We start from the raw sequence: 22,606 nt of genomic DNA on the forward strand, positions 1-22,606 counted from the left end.
CACCGCCTTCTCCGCCAGGAAATGGCGTTTTCGGGCGGTCACCGCGCACTGTGCTCCCCTTCTGACATCACGGCATGAATATGCATGAACGGCCCCCGGAGCGGAAAATCACCGCCCCGCCGCCGGCACCGGCCTCTCCGAGACCAGCCTGAGGCGGGCGAGCTGCTGGGGGCTGGGGATGCTGCAGGCGCGTCGTTTCCGCAGCACCACCGAAGGGCTCGCACAAACGGGGCACTGGGGAGAGGACGCCGCTTCCCTCCGGGCCTCCTTGTGGGAGCAGGGGGTAGCGTGTCTTGGGAGCCCCACTCGACTGGCAGAGGGGATGGGGGATCGGCCCCGCTCAGCCAAGGCTCTGGTGGGGTCCGCAGACCTCAGGGCATGGCTGTGCCATCCCACCCCTGCTCTGTCCGTCCTTCCTGAAGGGTTTGCAGCCCCAGCCTCCTTTCTGCTGGTGTGAGGGCAAGGGGAGAGCTGAGGAGATCTCCACTCTCACAAAGTGACCAGCAAAGTGTGGGGAAAGTCACTGACAAGACAAAATCTAGCACTGTCTTTTCATTGGGATTATGGTGAGAATCTCAGTTGAAAGATGTCGTAAGAAGTACAGTCATCACAGTGCAGCATCCAGCTCTGCAGCACCAACTACAGCACTTGCACGGTGGCCCTGCAACTCTGTGCCCCTGCAATGTGGAGCGTAGCTCTGCTGGGGCTGGTGGGGAAGAGGCAGAGAGATAGCCTCGTAAGATGACAGTGGGAAGGACTTGCTGTGTGACACGGGCCAGGCCCTGGGCTGGTACGGGGTGGCCAGGCTTTGCTGGAAGCAGAGAAACAATTGGAATTGTCAGTAGCAGGGGATCTGGCTTCAGAGTGTCTGAGAAGGGCTTTATTTCAACAGGAAGAGCTGCATGGAAATTGGACCAAGATCCGGCACATGTTGCCAGTTGGAGTGCAAACTGCTGTGGGAAAACTTACAGACAAGTGCAGTATTGCTGTGCAGAATCAAAGGAGCTGGTGATTCCAAATGCTTTTAGGAACTGAAGACAAATACTCTCTCCTGGCCATTGGTGTTGCTGCATTAATCTGCGTGGCTTTGTTCTGCAGGTCATGACACCAGTGACCGTGGGGCTGCGCTAAGGCAAAGGACACAGAACTGAGGCACACAGACAGCCTCAGTGCCCTCTTCCTGACTTCTGCTGTGACAACAAATCTACCACATCTGGTGCTGCAGCAGTGCGAGACAACAATGTGATTCCTGAGGGCATCAGGAGCAGCCATGCTCTGTGGGCAGGAGCCCTGGGGTGGCTGCTCAGGTGCTCTGTGCACAGGCCCTTTGCTGAAGCCAGCCGGTTCAAGGCCAGCCTCCAGCTGCTCCCAGCTTTCCGGTCACCCCCATCAGCAGCTATGGCATGTAACAGGAGGGAGCACTACACGGGTCTGTTTACACCTTAGGGAACAGTTCTCAAATAAGTGCCCCAAAGCTGGGCTAGATCATGAGCAGCAAGGAAGTAAAAACCCTCTGGGCTCCTCAACCTCTTGCAAGGACACAGCCCAAGAGCTGCTGGATATTGCAGCAGCTTTTGAGTACATTGCAAAGGTTAAACTTGGCATAAACTGTCTCCTTTCTCTGTCCAGCCCATCATAATAATGGGATTGCTAGAGCTTGTTCATGTCGGATAATGACACTGTTTGACGTGGCCACTTCTGAGGACCCAAATATAACACTCAGTCCTGAAATACACATCGGACCAAGCAGGCATGGGAACAGCGTTTAAAGTTGCAGGTAGATGCAGCAGCTGCACAACCTGCCTCCGTGCCTGAGCCTGCTGTAACTGATTTCTGCTGCTCGTTTATCTGAGCTGCATCCGAAATCTGTTCCCTTCTAATTTATGTTATTCCACCAGCTCTTCCTTTCTTTCTCATCTTCCTCCCTAACACCTCCTTCAGTCAGAAGCAGTGTTGAAATATTCCAGCCTCTCTATTTCTTGAGGCTTCAGCCTCCTCCAGCTCTCAGATCTTCCATATGTGTTGGTTTAAACTTTCTGTGTGAGCGAAGACAAGAGGAAGGAAACCTATGCAAGGTTTGCCTTTACTCCAGTAAACCAGAGACGAATCTGAGCCCAGAGGTCGGGTCTGATCCTATCCTTATCCCAGGCTTTCAGCTCTTCCAGGAGTGGCGTAATATGGGAAGCAACCAGGACCAGGTCATTGTGGAATGGGTTTAAGTTTTGATTTTGTTTTGACTTTTATCTACTTCAGGATTTTGGCCCCAGTCCAACAATAATCCTTACCCTGAGCCCAAACCTGGTTCTTCCTCATGTCTGGAATGGTTATTCTTTTTTAGAGGTGACAAACTAACACATCCTATGTGTTACATATCGTTCACAATAAATGCCAAGCTGTCAGAATGAAAATGTCACATAAATCATACATACAGTGTTTACTTTAAAAAAGATTGGCTCATACAAATTTAAACAACCCTCCTGATGGTGCCATCCTCCGCAGTGTGTTAGCCAGGTACTGCCCATGTGAAAGCAATGTCTCTGCTTCCAGAGTTGAAATAAACAGTGCATCAAAACAGTCATCAAACCAAAACAAAATGTATTTAACATAGTGCAACAGTCAACGCCATAAGAAATCACCATATGCAGAGTTACATATAATCTACACATACTAATAAGACTTTACAAATCTCATATTACACATAGATACACACAGAACTGACTCGGGAGGAAGCATTTGTTGCTAATCCCTCTGAGGGCTCGGCTTCTGACCTACCATAGGGAGGCACAACACTTGGTTTTGGTAGTTACTGTATTGAGATTGTATTGCGCTCTCCTGCAAGTTGGTGCCCACCTCAGCTACCCACCTGATGAAATGTTGCAGAGCTTGCTCAGCACATGGCAGGTTTGGCATCTGTTGAGGCCCTGGGGATCTTGAGTGTGGCCAGAAGCCCCGGGCTGGTCCCTGGCTGGTCTCTGGCTCTTGGAAGCACCAGCCACCTCTTGTGGGTGACAATGCCTGGCTGATCTCACACCTTACTGAAGGCTCTGCACCCGCTCGCAGGGAGCCTTGCAGGAAGAGCCTTCGGACCATTGGTGGGTGGGCTGTAGTGGATGAACATCTTTCCCTCCCTGACCTCTCTCCTCCTTGCCAGTCCCTGCAGCTCCGAGCAAGTGGTAGGAATGAAATAACCACAAACCAGATCTACAGTCTTAAAAACAGTGGCACTAGCAGGGCACTGATCTACATTACGGCTCTTGACGATTGCTAACACTGGTGGAGCTGAAGGAGGTTAACTACATCTGGACATGCAGCAGCATCCGCTGCAGACCAGGCAGGGCATGGTGAGCAAAAGGCATGCTTTTTGCTTTGTGTATCTCACTACTCTGCGGTGAATGTCGTCAACACTTTTCAGGGGTATTTCCTCTGGCTGTGTCAGTGGACGTTGAAATTTGTGCTGTAAATACCTTATTTTGGGGCAACAGAAGCCAGTTACGGGCTGAAAGACATCCTTGCTGACAAAACCCCCGAAAGGTGCAATGAGCAATCGGGAAGCAGAGATGAGAAAACAGACAAACAAAAAAAAAGGAAGATGAGAATAGGGAGAGAGGAGGAAGTATGAAAAAAGGAGACAATGAATGAAAGAAGGGGCAAAAAGACTGGCAGAAATAATTGTTTTTAAAGCTTTGTTTGGGGGTTGCAGCAGGTGACTCAGAGCCTGCAGAGCTGAATTCTCTTTCTGACTTGACACTGACTGGCTGCAGGCCTTTCAGCATCTCTCTTGGCTTCACTGTCTCTTGAGTTTCCTACCTTGCAGGGCAAATGCATTGCAAAACACAGGGTTTTTAAATCCTCCCATGGAAACAGCTGTCAAATATCAAATACTGACTGAAACATAAAAGAAAGAGCAGGATGGGAAGAGAGGCAGAGACTCAAGAAACAAAGAAATGGTGAGGAGTAAAAGTGAAAGGAAAGGGAAAAATAAACATGGAGACGAATAGGAGGAGGAAGAGAAGCTTTGGAAATGAGGTGGGCCACTTGTCAGGGTGACCATATCCTCGTGCAGTGTCAGGAAGAAGAACTGAAATCTGAAGCTTGTCCTGCTGACTGACACTTACAGGCCGGTGGTATCTCTGCAAGCACAGCCGTGAAGTTGTTCCAGAGCTGAGGAGCTGAGAAACCATGGAAGCCCATCACAGAGATGTTTCTAAACAGGAGGAGCGTCTGACATAGAAGGGCTGTGCATCGTGCCCTTCTGGCCTATGCACAATCAAGACAGGGAAGAAGCGGGCATCATGGTAGGTAGGGGGGTTCTCATTGACAGCCAGCTGGCTGGAGTAGGAGCAGCATTGCTCATCGTGGCAGCCCCGATCAGCAATGCTGCTGCTGCGGCTCCGCCAGAGGCCTGTCCTGTGGGAGCCATGGATGCGGCAGAGGGAGAAGCGACTGGTGTTGAGGGACAGGCGGGAGTTGCCACTGCAGCTGTGGAAAGCATGGCGTGAGAAGATGGAGGAGGTGCTGGAGGCATGGTTGCAGCGCTCGCAGCCATGGGTCACCTCGCTGTACCGACACACCGTGTAGCTGTTGTACGCTGGGGAGTCAGCCAGGTCCATTAGCATAGCCTCCGAGTAGCTGGGGATCAGCTGCCGGTTGGTGCAGATGTGCCACTCCAGCTCTGTGCTGTCCTGCGTGGCATCCCGGGGCATGCGGTAACGGTAGAGGGGCTCCTCCGTCGTGGTGGGTGCTGTGTATTCCAGGCCCAGAAGCTTTTCCACATGGTAGTGGACATATGCAGTCCGATACTCTATGAGTACCCTGAGAGGCCATGAGATCATCAGGATGGCTGCCACCCAGAAAGCATAGTGGGACACATACCATGGGAGGTGATCTGGGTCCCCATAGGCCATCATGAGCTCTTTAAAGTCCACATTTTTTAGCTGCATGCCTTCCCTTACCTCCATGTAGTCATCCAGCCCCTCTATTTCTGTGAAGAAGTGAGCCCTTTGTGTCAGATAAGAGTTCTCAGACTCAATGTTGGCAAAGCTGAAGCATTTGGTGAACCTCAGCTTTGTGGCCGTGTAGCTCTCCAGGCCCAGGAGTTCTTTGGAGATGTCCTTGTATCCACAGTGAGAGTAGTCAAACTCAGCTTCGGCCACGTGGGTGTTGACCCTTTCGTGGTAGACTTGGGTGGTGGTGTAGGCATCTCCATTGCGGTACCGGGTTACCTGCCGGGTTCTCCGTACAAAGTGGTAGCTGATGGCCTTCCACCAGATGCACGGAGTGGCTTGCTGCATGCGGTTGATACATTCGTAGACACTGTCCACATCAGCCTTGTACTGCAGCTCTCTCTTGACATGGCAGTGCCAGCACTCCACCAGGTACACCACATACAGCATGGAAAGGAAGGCCAGTGGGATGTAGACATAGCCATCTGAGCAGGGACTGTCGTGGTAGATCATGGACTTGCCCTTGAAGGAGCTGTCGAAGCTGAGCTTGGTGACTCGAGCCAGCTGACACCAGGCCACTGCTCCCAGGCAACCATACATGAGGATGGAGAGGAGGAGGCATTTCCAGTGTGACTCTCTGCACATGCAGGCACTCAGGGATTGCTTCACGGGGCGTTGCTTCAAATCACACCACCAGGGATAAAGGGAGAAAGACAAAGAGAGGAACCTGTCAGTCACACCGCTTTACATAGTACACATGGTGCCTTTTGCTTTCCAGACTGGGTTTGCTCGACTGCCTGAGGATGGGGACACCACCTTACTTCATAGAAATGGGAATATTAACTATTTTGCCAGAAACACTGTGACAGGGACAGAGGTCTTTGGACAAAACCACTTCCTTGCTTCCTCCAGCTCCCAGGAGGGAAGTCCTTCATATGGCAGTGCCCACATCCAGGTCAGATGGGCATCTCGATGAGGGTGAGATGGGTCCTCAGATTCTGTACCCTGCAAGGATCCAGCTCCCATCCCCATCTACGCACCTTACTACAGGGCCAAGAAGGTTTTGGAGCAGGGCTGTGAGCTTCCCCCTGTGCTTTGGGGTGTCCTCACACCATGCTGCTGTGGAACTGGGGAACAGTGTCCTCTGTGGGGCCACGGCCCTATGGGTTGCACCAACACAGGGCTCCAGTGCCTGGCAGAGCTGGAGCTGCTGGCTGAGTCAGAGCTGACTCAGCCCCAGCCCTGAAACCTACTGGGTGATTGACACCATTCTCTTGGAGGCGAGCCATCAGGAAAATTACCAGATTCAAGCACATTTATTTGAAAAAATTGTCAGGATTACAGCACGATGCACATAGCTTTAGGCTGGTTAGGAGACAAGCTCCTACCTAAAATACCTGAAAGATTCAGGCTCTGGGGCTAAGGGTCTGTGTGAGTGAATGCTTAAAGTATAGCATATCCTTCTCTTTGAAGTCACAAAAGTCAGGCTGGGAGTGGAGAGGGAGTTTGCATTCTTGTATTCCTGCTATGCTCACCAAGATGAAGTGGTTGTGGTCCTTACTCCTGCGATGCTGCAGTGAATCAGCTGCATTGTCATGCTATGTTGGGCTATAATAAAAGGCATGAAATCCAGCCAAGCAGCTAGTGGAAGCAGAGCTGTTCCTCTGCAAAGAGCAGTAGCAGCATGGGTTACACCCTTGGCTGGCAGCAACTGGTCTGTAGAAAGCATGTGACACGAGACCTCCTGCTCACCCAGTGAGTAACGGGGAGGGCTGAATGCATCCCTCACATCACCGCCATCCTTTACCTCTTCTTAAATCTGAGAAAAAGACACAGCAAGACATGCTGGTATCTGTGCATCATCATGCCCTCTGCTGAGCCAGATTTCATGCAAAAATAGAAGCACACAACTACTCCTCCTCCCAAGGGACCACCTCTATGCATCAAACTACTTCATAGAAGCCAGCAGATGCCAGGTTTGGGAAATGTCTTCTCTTTTTCTCTTGGGATAAAGCTCTCCTCTAGTAAAGCTTCTCCCAAACCCAGAGCAGTTAGGATTCTGTAAGTAAGCTTGAATCAGCCAGGAGTTTAAGGACCAGCATCTTATGACTCAGGAAATAATAGCATAGCACCACTAGAAAGAATTTACTGTTTTCTCAATGAGATGGAGGCATTGGCACCTAACCTTGCAGGGCTATCAGATCAGATTTAATACTGCTTTTTTTTTTTCTTCTTTTTCTGGAACAGAGAGCCACTTCTGAGTACCTATAGAGGTTTTTATGGCTCGCTGTGAGCACTGCCAAACTAGACTTCACAGGGTTAGGTTTTGATTTCTTAGCCTCTAATCTGACATTGTGTAAGTGCTGAGCAATTTTATTTATTTTAGGGAGCATTCATCTGCAGCAAGGAAGGACAGAATTTGGCTCCTGATGCTTCCTGATGCATCTAGAAGGAGCCTATAAAGATTTCTATTCTTACTCCAAGCCTTTTGTGTATATTTATAAGTCCAAATAAAAATAATTATTTTGGACTATATTTCTTATATTTCTCCTTACTAACAAAATGGGTGCAGAGGAACAAAACAGGTCATATGCATACCTTTTCTGCAAGCAGGGAAGACAAAAGACTTCAGTATAAGAAGGAATAAGGCTATTTTCCCTAACTCAAGGAGAGTGAGGAAGTGGCTTTAGGTAGTCACTACTTATGGGAGTTTTGCAGAGCGAATTCCTGAGTCTACATCCAGTCACAAAGAGTTCCATCTCCAGAAACTCTAGTCAAATGCCCACTGCTCTGTCCCAATGCCATTCCTGATCAACGTAGGTTTCTCCCTATGGACACATATAAGGATGTCTAGTAGTCAGTTGTAATGTAAGATGTGAGCTTAAATATATCAGGAACCCCAATATTTATGACTTACTGACAGCACTGTCAGCCTGGCCCTGCATGCAGCCATGCGAAGGCTGTCCTGTTTTAGTTAAGGGACTATTCGCCAAAGGCACTGCAATCTTCTCCTTTCCTTTATCGCGCTTCCCTTTGACTAATAACTTCTCTGATCTCTGAACCTCTGTGGTCCAACTTGCAACCCACAGCTTGGCTCCTACCCAAGGACTGATTCAACCAGCCCTGCTGGTTAGGGTTATCAGTGGCCATAATGGAGTCTGAGAGCTGGCAGATGTTTCTTTATGTGCTCAGCTCCATGAAATGCCACCCCCACGTTGGGGAATAGGGTGGCTCTGGTCTTACCAGTCTTGATCAGAGCTGGATTGGCTGCAGCTCCAAGGCTTGCAGGTCCACATCTCTGTGAAGACACCTCAAAAATGGCCATCAGCCCCCTGTGCTGAGAGGGATGGGTCTTTCTGAGTTACCTTCACTGTTTTCACTGTATCTTGTAAGAAACACAACTACTCTCCTGGTGTTAGTGAGGACATGTGACCATAGTGCCCACTGCCAGACCTCTCAGATTCACACACATCTATTAGTCCAGTTCAGAATGACCTTCATGTTCAGAACCCTTTGGGAAAAAGGCTGCTAACCAGATCTCATTTTTTGTAGGTCTTCAGTTACAAAGGATATCTCCTCTAGGGTCTGCCCACTGGCTTTCCCTCTTATTTCAAGTGTTGACTATGTTCCTCTGGCTTATATCTTTTTATTTCTCCTTCTCTTTGCTGAAACAATTATTTAACCTTACTATAGTATTAGAAATACTAATAGTGTTTTCATAAGAAAGACAGGAAATGCAACAAATAATTACAATAAAAGCATCAGACATTCAAAAGTCTAATAAGGAAATGTATCTTTCCATCTATCTCTGCATAACAAATTCATTAGTATGTTAAACCAGTGGCTCCCAGCCTTTATTAATTAACATACCAACTTATTGCAAACACGGTGTTTGTGGTACTACGTGGAATTTTCTCCTTTCCAAGCACAGTGTTTCAAATCAGAACAGGGTAAGCCTGTATTTTGAGACAACTACAATAAATGCTTAAGGAAACTAATAATTTCCATGATAACTTGGGCCAGTCAGTGAATGAGAGCTGTGTTCTCTGAGGAATGCTGCGGCTTCTGTGTCATTCTGATGTGGGGCAAAACCCTAACTCCCTGGAATATATTAGAAGGGAAATGTAACTGAAGAAATTGAGGACAGCAAGCTCTACAGCCAGAGGCAAGCAGTGACTGTCCCAAAGTAGGCAAAAACTCAGTCACCAGTCACCTTATTTGCAAACTAGAACTCACAGATTTGAGCCCAAAAAATAAGAAGTTGGGGCAGCCCTCCCCTGAGCTGCCCTTGATCCCACTCTGCCTTTGTATCAGGGCTTTTTGACCCGTCCTTTCCAAAACAATCCCAGGCAGAGCTTTGGGTCTGTTCCTCACTCAAAAAGGAGAGGGAGCTCCATGTTCTCCCAAGCTCTCTTTGTCGTCTAGTGGTATGAAATCTTCCGAGACGCTAAATGATAGATGCTATTTAATTAGTTGCTCTAGTTGCTGGAAAATAGTCTTGAAAGCCTCAGATGCTCACAGAGAACTGGAAATTCAACTGACACCTGCAGCAGACAGGAGTTTCCAGGCTGGCAACATTTTGGTTATTTCTCCTTCAAGGAACCTTTGTGCAGAACTTAGTTTGCAAATGAGAAAGCACACTGGCAGTGGCTGAAAGGGCAACTGCCTTCAAAGCCACCCTCAGATGGCAGATACCCAAGATCAAACACCAGTATGAAGGGGCCTGTGTGGAGCCAGCACACCAAACACACACTTGTCCCAGCTCTGCAGCAGCCAGGTCGGCTTCTGGCTACATCAGCAGTCATTAAAATCATTAAACAGTACTTTGCATTGTAATAATGTGTAGATTTGGGCTGTCAATCTTGCCTAGTATAAAGGGGTGGGGAGAAAGCAGGAGAACGTGTGGCTTTGCACTTAGCATCTGGAGCAGAGCATGGCCAGGTGCTAGAGGGGTGGGAGGGCAGGGTTTCATCCCTTGTGAGACACCAACATGAAAATACAGTCAGCTAGACGGACAACCATCCTAAGCGAGCTTACAAGCAACTGCACTGAGGCTGGCCAAGAAGGCAAGACATTAACAACTGCCTCACCGTGGCACAGTATCTCCTTAGAAGGTACATTTGAACTGTAAGAACAACATGTTTCTGGATGACTTATGTCCCTGGGCTTCTTCCTCTCAGTCGGTTCATAAGAACTAATGAGTCCTGGGGCATGGGTCGATGCAGGCATCCTTGCTCCCCCTTGTGAGCATCCGCTGGTTAGACGGGAAGGAAGGGACGCTAGAAGCCCAGACAGCTTCCATCAGCTCACGTTTTTAGGTGCCTACCTTGAACATCTAGTGCCTCACTTTTGCCAGTGGGGGCTCGCTGCTTTGCTGACCTTTGGACATCAGCATCTCTGATAGCTGGATTCACCAGCTGACCATATGGCTGCCCCTACGTGATGTCAGGGATAGTTATGATACAATAGTTCTTCAGTATTCCCAGGTAGTAATAGGAATTTCTCCTATCATCTTGTGTTATGAGCTAAACTGCATCTACATCCTAAGTCCATGCAACACTACACCCTCTCTCTCTCACTTGTATACCTCACAGGCAATGGAATGTTATGCCACAGTCCTACGTACAGCCCAGTGACTGGTACTCAGTAAAAGCTCATCTTGCATAAAGACTTCCTACTTAATGTTACAGATGAAAGTAAATCAAGAACTTAGAACCCCTTCTGCAATTTATTCAGATGATTGAATTTCACTGCCATTGTAATTTTCTCTCACTTTAGCCCCCATTGATGGCAGTGGGGATTCCCATTCTGAATGTAATGAAGGACTCTTTTCATACTGCCTTCTCTCCCTGAAGGTGCCTCTCCATTCTAATTATGACACCTCTTGCCTTTCTTTTTCCAAATTAAGTGGGTCAAGGTCTCAAGGTCCTTCACTGCACAGCTTTTTTTTTTTTTTTCTTTTTTTCTTTTTCCCCCCCAGCTCTCTTCAAAGATCTCCTTTTTCTCTATCACCTTTAGATCCTTCTTAATGCATATCCTAGAAGTGGATGCAGGATTTCAGCGCTAGGGTTATATTTAACCATAAAATCACCTCCCATTTCCACACATTTTACCATTTTTTAAAATCTTCAAGAGTTGTATTAGGAGATTTTGGCTTAGGAGTGTATATTCAAGCATTCACCCACTTTGCTCCTAGGTATTTTTTGAGTCACTATTCCAAGGACAGCTAAAGGACTGGATGTACTCTTCACCTTGAAATGTGTGACTTCAGATTTGGCTTTGGATTGAATAAAGAAACTATTAAATGAAGCAGATCTCTCTGTAGGACTGTGCTCACTGTTACAGACCAGCCTCATAATCTTTGTGCCAACTGTAAATGTTGTGCAGTGATTTTATGCTTAAATACAGTGGATAGTGTCAAATCTAGCAATTATTCCTCTATAACTCTGCCACTCTAACAGCTAATATCCCATTAACTTATAGAAGGCAATTGTCTTCATAAAGCCAAACATCAGTCATCAGCACAAGGCTGTGGATGTTGTGTGTGCTCTGAGGTGCTCCTCACACTTCCAGTGCTACTGCCAGGGGCAATTCCATGCGCAGCTCTTGACGCAATGTTCAGTCAGACCCTGCCAAAGCTTCAGTAGAGCACATCATTACCTAGCTTGTTGTTGTCATGTGCTATTAATCAGTGGTTGTATTTTACTTCGAAAGTGGGTGCGTGACAGTGTGGGCTCAAAGTGTAAATTCCTTTTCATTAGCACACACAAAGGTTGTGTGTTACACAGCACACAAATGGTTGTGGTGACTATTACAAACCTCTGGTTTTGTAGTCTTCTAATCAGGACTGCTGTAATAAATTTGAAACAAAGGCTGCCAAACTGACCCTTATAGAAGAGGAGAAATAGCCTGTGAAGTTCAAAGGAAGCTGATCAAACTGTTTTGCAGTTAGTCTTTAAAAAATTTATATATAACTTTGCCAGATGTTTACTATTTCTCTGTAGCTTCTAACGATAAAATGGCTTTTTCCTCTTCTGTCAGATTAAGTGCTTCAGTCTCCTTGAAAAGTCCAGCAAGAGCTGGATAAGCAGAAAATATGCTGGAACAGCATGAATTTATTCTAATGCTTGTTTTGTGGACAGTTTGGGGTCCAAGTTTGACTGCCTGTGTCTGGTTTGCAGTCAGATATCTGAGTTCCCTGATTTCAAAAGCATTCAAATTCTCCTTCAGGGAAATCATGCCAGAAGCATTTCCTGTCCTTTGAAACCCCATGTGTGAACATGTTTGCCCTTGGTGGCTGACCCCAAGAGCTTCAATTTTGCTGAAGCAAAATGCTATCATGTCTAAAATGAAAGAATAAGAGAAAACAGAGGGTAGCGAGGACGTGGCCCGAATGGAAATAGAGAAATGAGGGAAACGCAGGAGGGGGGGTGGGGTGTGAAGAGGTGGAAGGGAGGAGAGAATAAGCCTAGAGATACTCTGAATGCAGATGTCACCAATGCAGATATCACCCAGGCAGGGAAAGGGAGGCAGCAGGACCTGCCAGCCCAGGAAAAGAACTGAGCAAGGATTGATATAGGGAAGGAGTGACCCTGTCAGCATAGAGCGACCCACATTGCCAGCAGTCCTCTCAGCCTACCTACAGTCTGAAAGCAGCTCCTTCTGACCAGATACTCCCTTTCTGCTGGGAACTTCTCTAAAAAATTCAGATCTACATCCCTGTCCGCTCTACATTGGAATAAAGCTGTGCTAAGAGTGGGCAGAGAGTCCCGTAGTGGTGACGCTGTGCTGCAGTGGTGATACCGTGATCACGCCTCAGCAAGCAGAGATGTGCGGCAAAGCCTGGCATCACAGTGTGCTTCTGCTCTCCTCCCAGAGCTGGCTGCAGCACTGCAGGGTGACCTTATCACTGTCTTCAACAGCAAAGTAACCTCACAGCTTAGGATTGCTTAAGTGAACAACGAGTCAGTCTTGACTTTTTTTTTTTCCTTTCCTGTTTTATTTTGCAAACAGTCTTCCTGTCCATGGGAAAAAACATGGTAGAAACACTGGCACAGGGCTAGGAGAAGAGAAATAGAAGCAAAGAAGAAAGAACTAAAAATGTGGGGAGAATTAATGCCAGCCACAATTTAATTTGCCTTTGTGGATTTATGCTTTCTGATGAACACATCCCAGTGCGATAAATGAAAGGTAAAGAACAATCGATAACTACAAATCACACATTGGTGTGGTGACCTGCCTGGATGAAAGCAGATTTTCATCTGACTACGTGGCTTCTTCCATTTTGATCAGGAGAGGGCAGTAGAAAACGTTTCTGATGGACATGGCAGAAGATAACACAGAGAGGCCCACCAAGACTTTGCTGTGGTGAGTCCTCAGCTGTGCTATTGACATTAACTGAGGTGATCTCTGACACCAGGACCAGACTCTGCTGTGTTCAGAACAGCTTCACCATTTGTACAGTAAGACAGGGTGATGCAGTGAGGGCAAGGAGATCTCCATCTGCCTTCCCCTAGAAGACAAAACAGATGTGGGTGCAGATACCACCTTACAAGTCCTGAGATCCTGGTGAAAGGCTGAAAGGCTGGCCCAAAGAGGCTGGGGTGACTACAGAGAATACAACCACAGGAGAAGAGTGAGAGTACAGTTCTTCCTGCCTAAAAGGGGCAAATGAACTCCTATGTGACATGTTCATTAGTATAGAGAGGAAGGAGCCTGCAGAGCTGTGCTAACCAAGATGCTAGTGTATGATGGGTTGAAGAGCTCCTCCATTATGAGACCCAATATGGGCACCGCATGGAGCATCAGTAATAAGGCCTGGTGAGGAAAATGGGAGATATTACAACAACCATCTCATAAATCCTCTCCCGGGGAGCCTGAAATAAAATCCTTCCTCCCATGCATCTTAAACTGCAAGAAGCCCATTACCCCCAGATCATGCTGAGACAATAGAAAGTGCTCTCAGCATGGCTGCCAGCATGGAGGGGATGGGAAATACAAGGGAAAGAAGGCAATGGAGAAAAACATTTAGCATCAAAGAGAATTTCCTTTTGGTCCTTGAGGATGTGGTACAGTTGTAGCTGCATGTATGTTTTGAACACATCATTTGCTCCTTTGCCATTAAGCTCCTGCCAGAATGGAAACCTCATGCAGGCAGAGGCTGTCATGCCACTTCCAAGCAGAGATTCTCTATGACTTGGTCTAAAAGGAATAATCAGTGTGCAGGGCACAAGTCAGTAGCATCACCAATATGAAGGCATTTGCTCTGGCAGCTGCACTCCTGTGGTGTGTGAGCATTGCTGGGTTTCTGGTTGTTTAAAGCCCTGCAGAGATTTAATCTCTTCCTTCCTTCACCAAAGCTGTCAGGGGATGGTATCAAGCTGGTAAGGTGCTCAGAATGGAGGCATTCAATTCTGTCCTCAGCAGAGACTATTGCCAGACAAGACAAACCATGAAATGGCACGTCTTGCTGATCCATCTGAATGCCAGCAGATAGGACCCCCTTGAGGTACAGCACAAAGGCAGACCGTTACTTCACTCCCTTTATCCTCCTGAATCCAAGCATTTAAGATACCATTAGAAGAAGAAGAAAGCAGAGGTCAGGACAGAAGGAGCTTCCAGTACTTTAATACTTAAGAGTTCTTCAAGAAGAAATAAAAGAAATCCCAGAAAAGAAAGATGTTTGTAGGCAGACAGTATTTATGCCACACATTATGACAGGATAGGAAATATGCTTGCTAAAATTTGAGGGGAAGAATTTGAGGGATGTGAAGCATTTGTGCCCAGTCACCTCCACTGGAGAAGCACACACATGCTGTTGCAAGGGAAGCTGCGCAGGTACATTTTTGGCACAAAGGGATCCTAGCAACAGAGTGGTCACCATTTGCAAAACAGAAATCAGGGCTGTTTTACCGACAATTTTTTATAAGCTTACAAAATACTACATTACAAAATTATCCCTTTTCCCCCCAAATTGCTGATGTTGCTGCTGCTGGCTTTTGACAGTAGCTACACACAGCCAAATTCCTTGCACATCTCCCTTGGATATCGACGGTTCCCGGTAGACACGTGGTAAATATTACCGATGCAAGGTTCACAGATGGGCACAGAGATTCAGGATGGGGAAGAAAATGTTCCCTTAGGTCAGAGCTGAACTTACACTTCATCAGTTATCATGTCAAGAGATAGACACTCATTCAGTGTGGAGGGAAGGCTCAGAAGGCAGAAACTCCTGACTTCTGCCAATCAGCTGCTCAGACCAGGGTTGGAAAGATACCAGTTCGACATAGTGAGGAGGGAGGCTATAGCAGCTGTGTACCATGCAACCTGAGTGATGGACTAAAAGAAGATGGCACAAGCCCCTTGGTGACAGTCTTCCCTGTGTTTTTGCTGCGTTCAAATTGAGTTTCACCATGCACTGACCTGCAAGAGCAGGCATGCTGTAGTCCAAGGTGGATCCCTGTGACACGCTGCTACTGTCAGTGCCATCCCAGGAACCTGCTTCATGCCTGAGTGGTGAACAGCTCCAGCCAAGCAGGGCCTGCTGTGAAGCCTACAGGTGAGACAGCTGGGATGGCACCTCTACCGGTGACCCTACTTCCTCCTGCTTGGCTCAGAGAAGCTATTCGTGGACAAGCAGAACCACATCTGAGGTAATCCTGCAGCTACTCTCTTAGCAGCCTAGCTGTGAGAGAAAATGGAGTGACCTTTGAGAAGCCACACTAAGAGACAGCAGCAGGACTACATGTGCCTACTCTGTCATGCCCCACATCCATGAGAGCAAGGGGGGCAATGGCAGGCAAAGGCCCACCAGCCAAGGGAAAACAAGAGACCATCTCCTGGTGCTTCAGCCTTAAAACAGGGACAGTGGAAATGGGAGGACTCCATGTGGTTGACATCTCCTGGATGGATCTGACAGGAATCCATGTACACCATCGTGTTATCTCCTCACTGGCTGTTGGCAGCCTAGTTGTCTAATGCCTCTGTTTAGACAGACTTTGCAAATGAGAAAAGTAGTTCAAAACTCAAAACGAACACCCTGAATGGAGGATAGAAAAATCTTGTAAGCGCTCAGAAAGAATGTGATCTGGAACCGAACCAAGTTCCAGTGAACTCAAGAGAAGTCTTTCAGAGTAAACTGTGAATCAAACCTGGTCCAGAACCACAAAGTTTATTATATATATATAAATATATATATGTGTTTTTTGGTTTTTGTTTGTTGGTTGTTTTTTGTTGTTGTTGCTGTTGTTTTTTTCAATGGTGTGCTTTTACCTAAGTGGAAACCAATAAAAACAGAACAAAATGGATCTGTGATTTGACCTCTCAGTCTCCACCTTCTTGTCTCCTGTGTGTGACTTTCTATTTGGAGTCAGCTAGCTATGCTATAGCAGAAGACTTCCCAGCACCCTGGTCCTAGGCTCAGGCTGCAGCTAAGTACTTCTTGAAATAACATCCAGCACGGCTCTGTCAGACTCACAGAGTGCCTTTCCCTATCTCTCTACTTTTCTGAACACAGTTGGGACCTCAGTGATGTGAGATTTTTTAATAATGGTGCTACTGTTAAAATGATGTAGCACCCCAGCAGTGAGAAAGGAAAACTTGTGATGAGTATCACTCCTTTCTCTCTCATGCTTCTCTTTTCTCTCTCAGATGCACATTCTGCAACAACATATGACAACAAAGTATGTGAAAACTTAACTGGATGCTGAACTGGGATGTACAGTATATCAGTCTGCACAGAAAGAGCGCTATATGTCAGCTGGCACTCCCTGTACATTATGCACCTGATGTAAAGCCAAGGAAGCTGCAAACTTTGTCACCTTGTGAGGCATAATCCCTTCCATCTTCTCCCAGGCACTGACACAGAACCATGAGAAGGGTTGCCAGGTACGTCAGACACTGCTTTCCAACCTTAGCTCTGCTTAGGAAAGGCTACCAGCCTGACGCCATGCAGACGGGTTTCTCCAGCCTTCCCACTCACAATCTGTCCTGCCTGCTTCTGCAACATCGCCCCCAGCATCTCAGGGGCTGAGGATGCCCCTTCTGCTGGGGCAGAGTTAAGGTTGCAGTGGGTGTTGCCTGTGGCATATGGTAGCTCTTCCAAAGCTAGGATGCATGGGGGAAGAGCAGAAAGCATAAACTCCCATGAAGGAACTTCTTTTCCTTAATGTGATGTCTTGGGATGAGATGCAGCTCACATAGGACCCAGCATGGGCGGTTCTGCTGCCAGCAGCATTGCGGGGATTGTAGCTCATCTCACGCTGCTGCACAGATGACATGAACATTTGGGTTTTCTTTAGTTAACCACCCTGCTATGAGAACTGTGACCCCAATGATGTTTCATGATGTGCTAATTTTAACTTTGTAGTTCTGAGGCTCAGAGGATCCAGATGAATGACTATATTCTTCAGTGAACTCTTCAGTGAACTATATTTTCCATGATTAGAACTTAAAAATTAATTGACTACTTAGCAGTGCTTTTCTGAAAACTAGAACTCCAGCTATAAGTGAAAAATCAAACAGAGCCTTATCTCTAGTGCCACAACAGTGTCACTGGAACAACTCAGTGTCACTAGCAGCTCAGCAGTGCAGGGTTAGGTGTCCATAGTTTGAGATGAAAACAAATCCCACACTGTGTTCACAGGATGAAGATTCCTCTTGCTCATCCCTGCAATGGCTTCCATTTGAGTGAAAGGGAGCCTTGGAACCCACCCTTCCCTTCTGGATGGCAATTATCTTCTATGGTGTCTGAAGTGAGAAAGAGAGAACAAGGAGCATATTTGGAGTTTCAAAGCAGTGTACAGACCCCTTGCTTTCTACTGGTATCAGTGACCATCTGTCCTCCCGAGGGCACAGCATTAGAAATGATGCCTGGTTGGAACCTACCGCCTGGTTCCCTGTTCTTGTTCTCTCCTTCTCCCATTGATGCACTTAACGGCTGCTTGCCAACTGCCCTTACTACTCTCTAGTGATGGAGCTCCAAGGGAGCACCCTGTCAGAGAGGCCAAAGACCTCAGAAACCATCACAGCCGGAGCCCAGGATGCTGTTCAGAGCTTAGACACGTCTGTCTCATGGTTCCTATCTATTTCTTTAAACTGTCAGCAGCTTTTCATGCAAAGTACAGAGAAGAGAGACAACTTCTGAGCACCAAGAACAAGCACGTGAACAGAAGATAAAGTGGGGCAAAGGAAAGAACAAAAGCAGAAAAAGATGTGATGTCTCAGCACGGATTTCCTTTTGACAGGATCTGCAATGCAAATATTTCCTGGAACTGCAGGATCATGAAAAAAAGAGCTTTGCTGTTCCTCTGATGCAACTATTGTTGGAATTATTCCCTTGTCTTCAATAGAGAGACTGTTTGCATCAAGAAATGAGACCTCTTTGGTTTCTGCCTGTTGAATGAATGGCCAGGAGGGGTAGAAAAAGATTTTATCTGTTTGACTCCCACTCAGAAGGGGCAACATTGTATTCCATTTGAATAACATCACTTAGGTCAGTCACATATACTCTGCATGGCGATGGCCTTCCACCCGGCCAACCAGCAGCCAGTATTCAGGTTATTACTCATGCAGTTCTCCTGCAAGAGATTCAGAAGAGCTAAGGGGAAGGAAAAGCACTTCATATTTCATATATGGATGTATGTGTGTGTGTGTGTGTGTGTGTTTGTGCGCACGTGTGTATTCCATGTTTCATGTAAAGGGATTTAGCCAGAAGGCAGGGTCAGCACAGCTCTTGGGAGAGATTTAGTAAGCAAATAGCCTTTCTATGTGAACTGGTACTCAATGGTCCCCCCTGACCTTCTGCTTCAAAGGTGGCAGGGACCAACACTAATCTTCATCACAGGCCCTGTACCCTCCCTACTCTCCACCCCGTGTACCTGACTTTGTTTATGGTGGGCACAGAAGCTGCAGTGGAAACAGAAAGCCCCTGCAAAAGAAGGCAGACACAGAGACAGTAGGGAGCCAAGAGGTTCCTGTGGAGCTGCGGGGGAAAGGCTTTGTCAGAGCATGAGGATCTGGTGGTGAGAGAGGTGAGAAACTGTCCTCAAAGATGGGGACAGTTGAAAACTAGCTGATCTAAGTTATGAAGGGATTTTTGTCTGTTTTCAGTGCCATAAAATAAGCCTTAATAAAATAAGCGTGTTTAATATCCACATAGGGGAAAAGGGATAATAAGCTGGAGGGCTAAACACAGACTAACCCCCAAGTAGCAGGTGGCCATCCAGAGGCACACTTAAGCAGAAAGGACCCGGCTATCTTTTGACCTGACTGCAAAGCTGTAGCCTGCCAACGAGCCGTACATGCGTTTTCTGTTGCACTCCTTGGTGCTGAGTGGCCACAAACAGCACTTTTGAAACACATTTCTGCCCCAATTAGCACTGGCAGCAAGAGGCAGCTGAGACAGTTTTAAGTGGTCTCTTTCTTCTGCAGCATTTCCAAGAGTATCAGTGGGCTGATGACCACTGGTTTCAGACGCATCTACCCAGGAGGTTTTCCCTCTTTAATTTAGACAGGCCAACTGATTGCACTGTGTCATGCCCAATTAGAGTTCTTAAATATGGAAGACAAGATAAAACCAGTCACAGACAACTGCTGTTTGACTCTGCCAATACAAACAAGACAAATACGTATTTCAAAATGTCAAGTGGCTGCTGCCTTCAGCTTTCTTGAGTGATTACTTGGCTCTGGTAGCAAATAAATGACATTTGCACTCACTGGGTTTATTTTCCTCAAAAAATAAAAATAAATAAATAAATAAATAAAAGAAATGGAGCTAAGTTTTCAAAATGTAAACATTTAAGACCATTTCATAATTGGCAAAAGAAAAATGCAGAAAAGTCACCATCAAGTCTTCAGTGTAGGTGTAGGCTGTCACAATAACAAGACAAGAAAGGCAGTCAGCCCACAGCTTAAGCAGGGCAGTACGGAGTGGAGGGGAGGGAAGTAATGGAGAATGTATGAGAGAAACAGTTAACAACAATAACTGCTGGAATGTTTGGAAAAATGAGGCCCTTCTATTTCTTCCCTTCAAGAGGTAACACACAAGAATTAATGGGACGGTAAAATCTAATGCCACCACTGAAACCGTGACTGTTTCAGGTCATCCGGCTCAAAAAATTGATATCTCAATAGGAAGGAAAAGAAAGATTAAAAACAAAACAATACAAAAAACTCGCCAGCAAACCACCAAAAAAAACCAAACCCCAACAAAAGGCAGAGTAATGGCTGGCAATCTGAGAGCTTGCTCTGACCTTCAGCAACAAAAGCAGTAAACCCAAGCAGCCCTTGGAAGAACTGGAAGCAGGCTGCAGCTGGGTACCAAGCAGGCTCTCTTCTTTCTGCTCCACAGCAGCATCCTCACTTCTGCTGTTTTCAAGAATAACGGCTTGGACTTCAGACACATTCTCTGTTAGTCACTGAGGATATTATCTCACATTGATTTATCCCCAAATAAAGGCAATTTAAAGCCATTTTTAAGATTTAAGTCTATGTATTTGATCCAAGGGAAATCCATAATGACAAGAGTCAGAGAAGCCCAGGAAATGCCCGTTTAATACAGGACATTTCAGTACAACTGCAGATCCAAGCAAAAAAATACTATTCACATTGGGATAGAAGAAGCAAGAGGAAAAGACCAATGAAGTAGGACTGCAGGGTTAAGACATCACTGTTACAGGCATTAGACTCATGTGCAAATGTTTGTGCTGGAACAGATGAAAAACAGAGCGGAGGATGACTGAAGTGAGATATAATGTGCTTAGCAGAAAGATCAAGTGCTCTCATGACTAGAAATGACTTAGATATTTTTATGGTGGACTTAATATATTGAAAAGTCTTCTGTAGCTCGTGGTTGTAGACCAAATAAATCAAAAAATCCCTTTCAGCATTAACCATCTATTGATCTTCTGAGGGGCTGTAATTACACTGGGGAGCTCTACTGTCAGAACAGCAGCTGTATCATGGACCCAGCCACAGCTCTTAGCAGTGAGCTGTGTCACAGGTGTTTATAAAGCAATTGGACAGGTGAAAACCCTCATTTTCACCCACACAAGACAATTTTTTTCAGTCTAAGCTGAAAAGTCAATTTTCTATTCTAGGTACTTTAAAAACTGTTGTTTGGCTTTAACCTAAGCATCTCACAGTTTCACACAGGCTTTGCTGAGCCTACTGTATTTCAGCCACAGGACCATGAGACTGTTGGCAAGCCATGGGACCCATTAGCAAAAGCTTTAAGCAGACCAATTGCCCAAAGAAATGTTCAAGGTTTGTTTTCACTTCTCTGACTGCTTGAATGCTGTTCCCTGCATCCTTGGAAGCATCTACCTTTGTTATTATCTCTACGTAATGAAGAAAGTTCAGACACTTCCACAATTTGTGCACGGATTATGAAGTCTTAAGTGGCAAACCTGTCAGAACAGTTGGGAGCAAAGACTGCATGAGGTGCAGAGGGAAATCTCAGGCATTGTGAACACAAGATAGCTGGCTGTCCTGAATATACAGGGCTGTGAGCATATTGTCATTGGCTGTCGCACAGCCCTGCAGCTGTCTGGCTGGTGCCTTGTGGCTCAGTATTTGTTGTGTCAATGCTCAGACACATCCGTCATTCCCTGCCTATGATCTTCAAGGCCGCAGTAAGGGCTTCACAGATGTTGCAAAGAAATACATTTAGTCGCATGTACGACAGTGTTTTCTACTGCAGATTAGGCATCCGGAGAGCATAGACCCCATGGGAAAATGACGAGGGATGACCTCAGTCCTTTGGCCCAAACACCTGAATGCCACCCAGACTACAAGCCCATTTGTGCACTCATCCTGCCTATCCTGCAACTTACGCCAGCGCCTGAGAGCCGCAGTTCCCTTAACCATCTCAGAAACCTTCGTTAAGCGGTAGGCACCCTAGCACAAAGCCCAGGGCATTCTTGGAGACAAACTTCCACCCGATAGACCCCGTTGCTCCATGCCGCATCCTCCCGGCACGGAGATGCTCAGCTGGGCGGCAAGCGCACCGGGGAAGGAACGCAGCGGGGCTCCCCGCGGGGCCGGCCCCGGCCGGGGAAAGCCGGTCACCCCCAGTCCGGCGCCCCCAACACTTGGCAGACAGAGGCCACTCGGCTGCGGGGACCCCGCCCGCTCCCACCGGCAACCCCGGCACTGCAGGGCGCGGCGGGTCCGCTCCGCACCGCGCAGAGCCCCGCTCCGCACTGCCCCGCTCTCGGCTCCCTCCCGGCGACTGCTGGCGGCCGCCCCCGCGGCGCGGCTGCAGGTCCCGGCCGGGCTGCGGGGGCTGCGGCTGCCTCGCCGGCTTCCCCCGCTCTGCGGATCCCCTCCTCAGCCTCCCGCTCCCACTGCCCGGCGCGGGGCTCGCCGGCCCCTTCCCCACGCCCATCTCCTCTTTTGCCTCCCGAGCCCCTCCGGGCCGGGGGCGGCTGCCCCCGCCGCCGCTCACCTCCTCCCGCTCGGCGGCGGCCGGCCCCGGCGCGGGGCTGTTGCCCGGCCCGCTCTCAGCAGCCGCCTCGGCTTCCACCTCCGAGGACATCCTTAGCCATCACCGGCGGCGGGGGCTGCGGGCCCCCGAGCCGCCCCCCGCGCCCAGGGCCGCCCCGCCGGGTCTGCCCGGCTGCTTCCACCATCCCAGGCAGGCGGGCAGGGAGAGAGGGAGGGAG

At 47.6% G+C, this 22,606-nt stretch overlaps 1 protein-coding gene across 1 annotated transcript; it reads right to left on the reverse strand.

The window, feature by feature from the left end:
* Positions 1-2,419: 2,419 nt before the first annotated feature.
* On the reverse strand, positions 2,420-22,606 carry LOC140253425 (transmembrane protein 151B-like). Its single transcript, XM_072338987.1, has 2 exons — positions 22,390-22,606; positions 2,420-5,621 (listed from the first exon to the last, which is right to left on the reverse strand). Exons 1-2 carry the CDS (start codon positions 22,477-22,479, stop codon positions 4,191-4,193), a joined length of 1,521 nt encoding a protein of 506 aa, XP_072195088.1. The 5' UTR covers positions 22,480-22,606; the 3' UTR covers positions 2,420-4,190.

Source organism: Excalfactoria chinensis, chromosome 5, assembly GCF_039878825.1.
Source record: "Excalfactoria chinensis isolate bCotChi1 chromosome 5, bCotChi1.hap2, whole genome shotgun sequence".
Classification (NCBI taxonomy): domain Eukaryota; kingdom Metazoa; phylum Chordata; class Aves; order Galliformes; family Phasianidae; genus Excalfactoria; species Excalfactoria chinensis.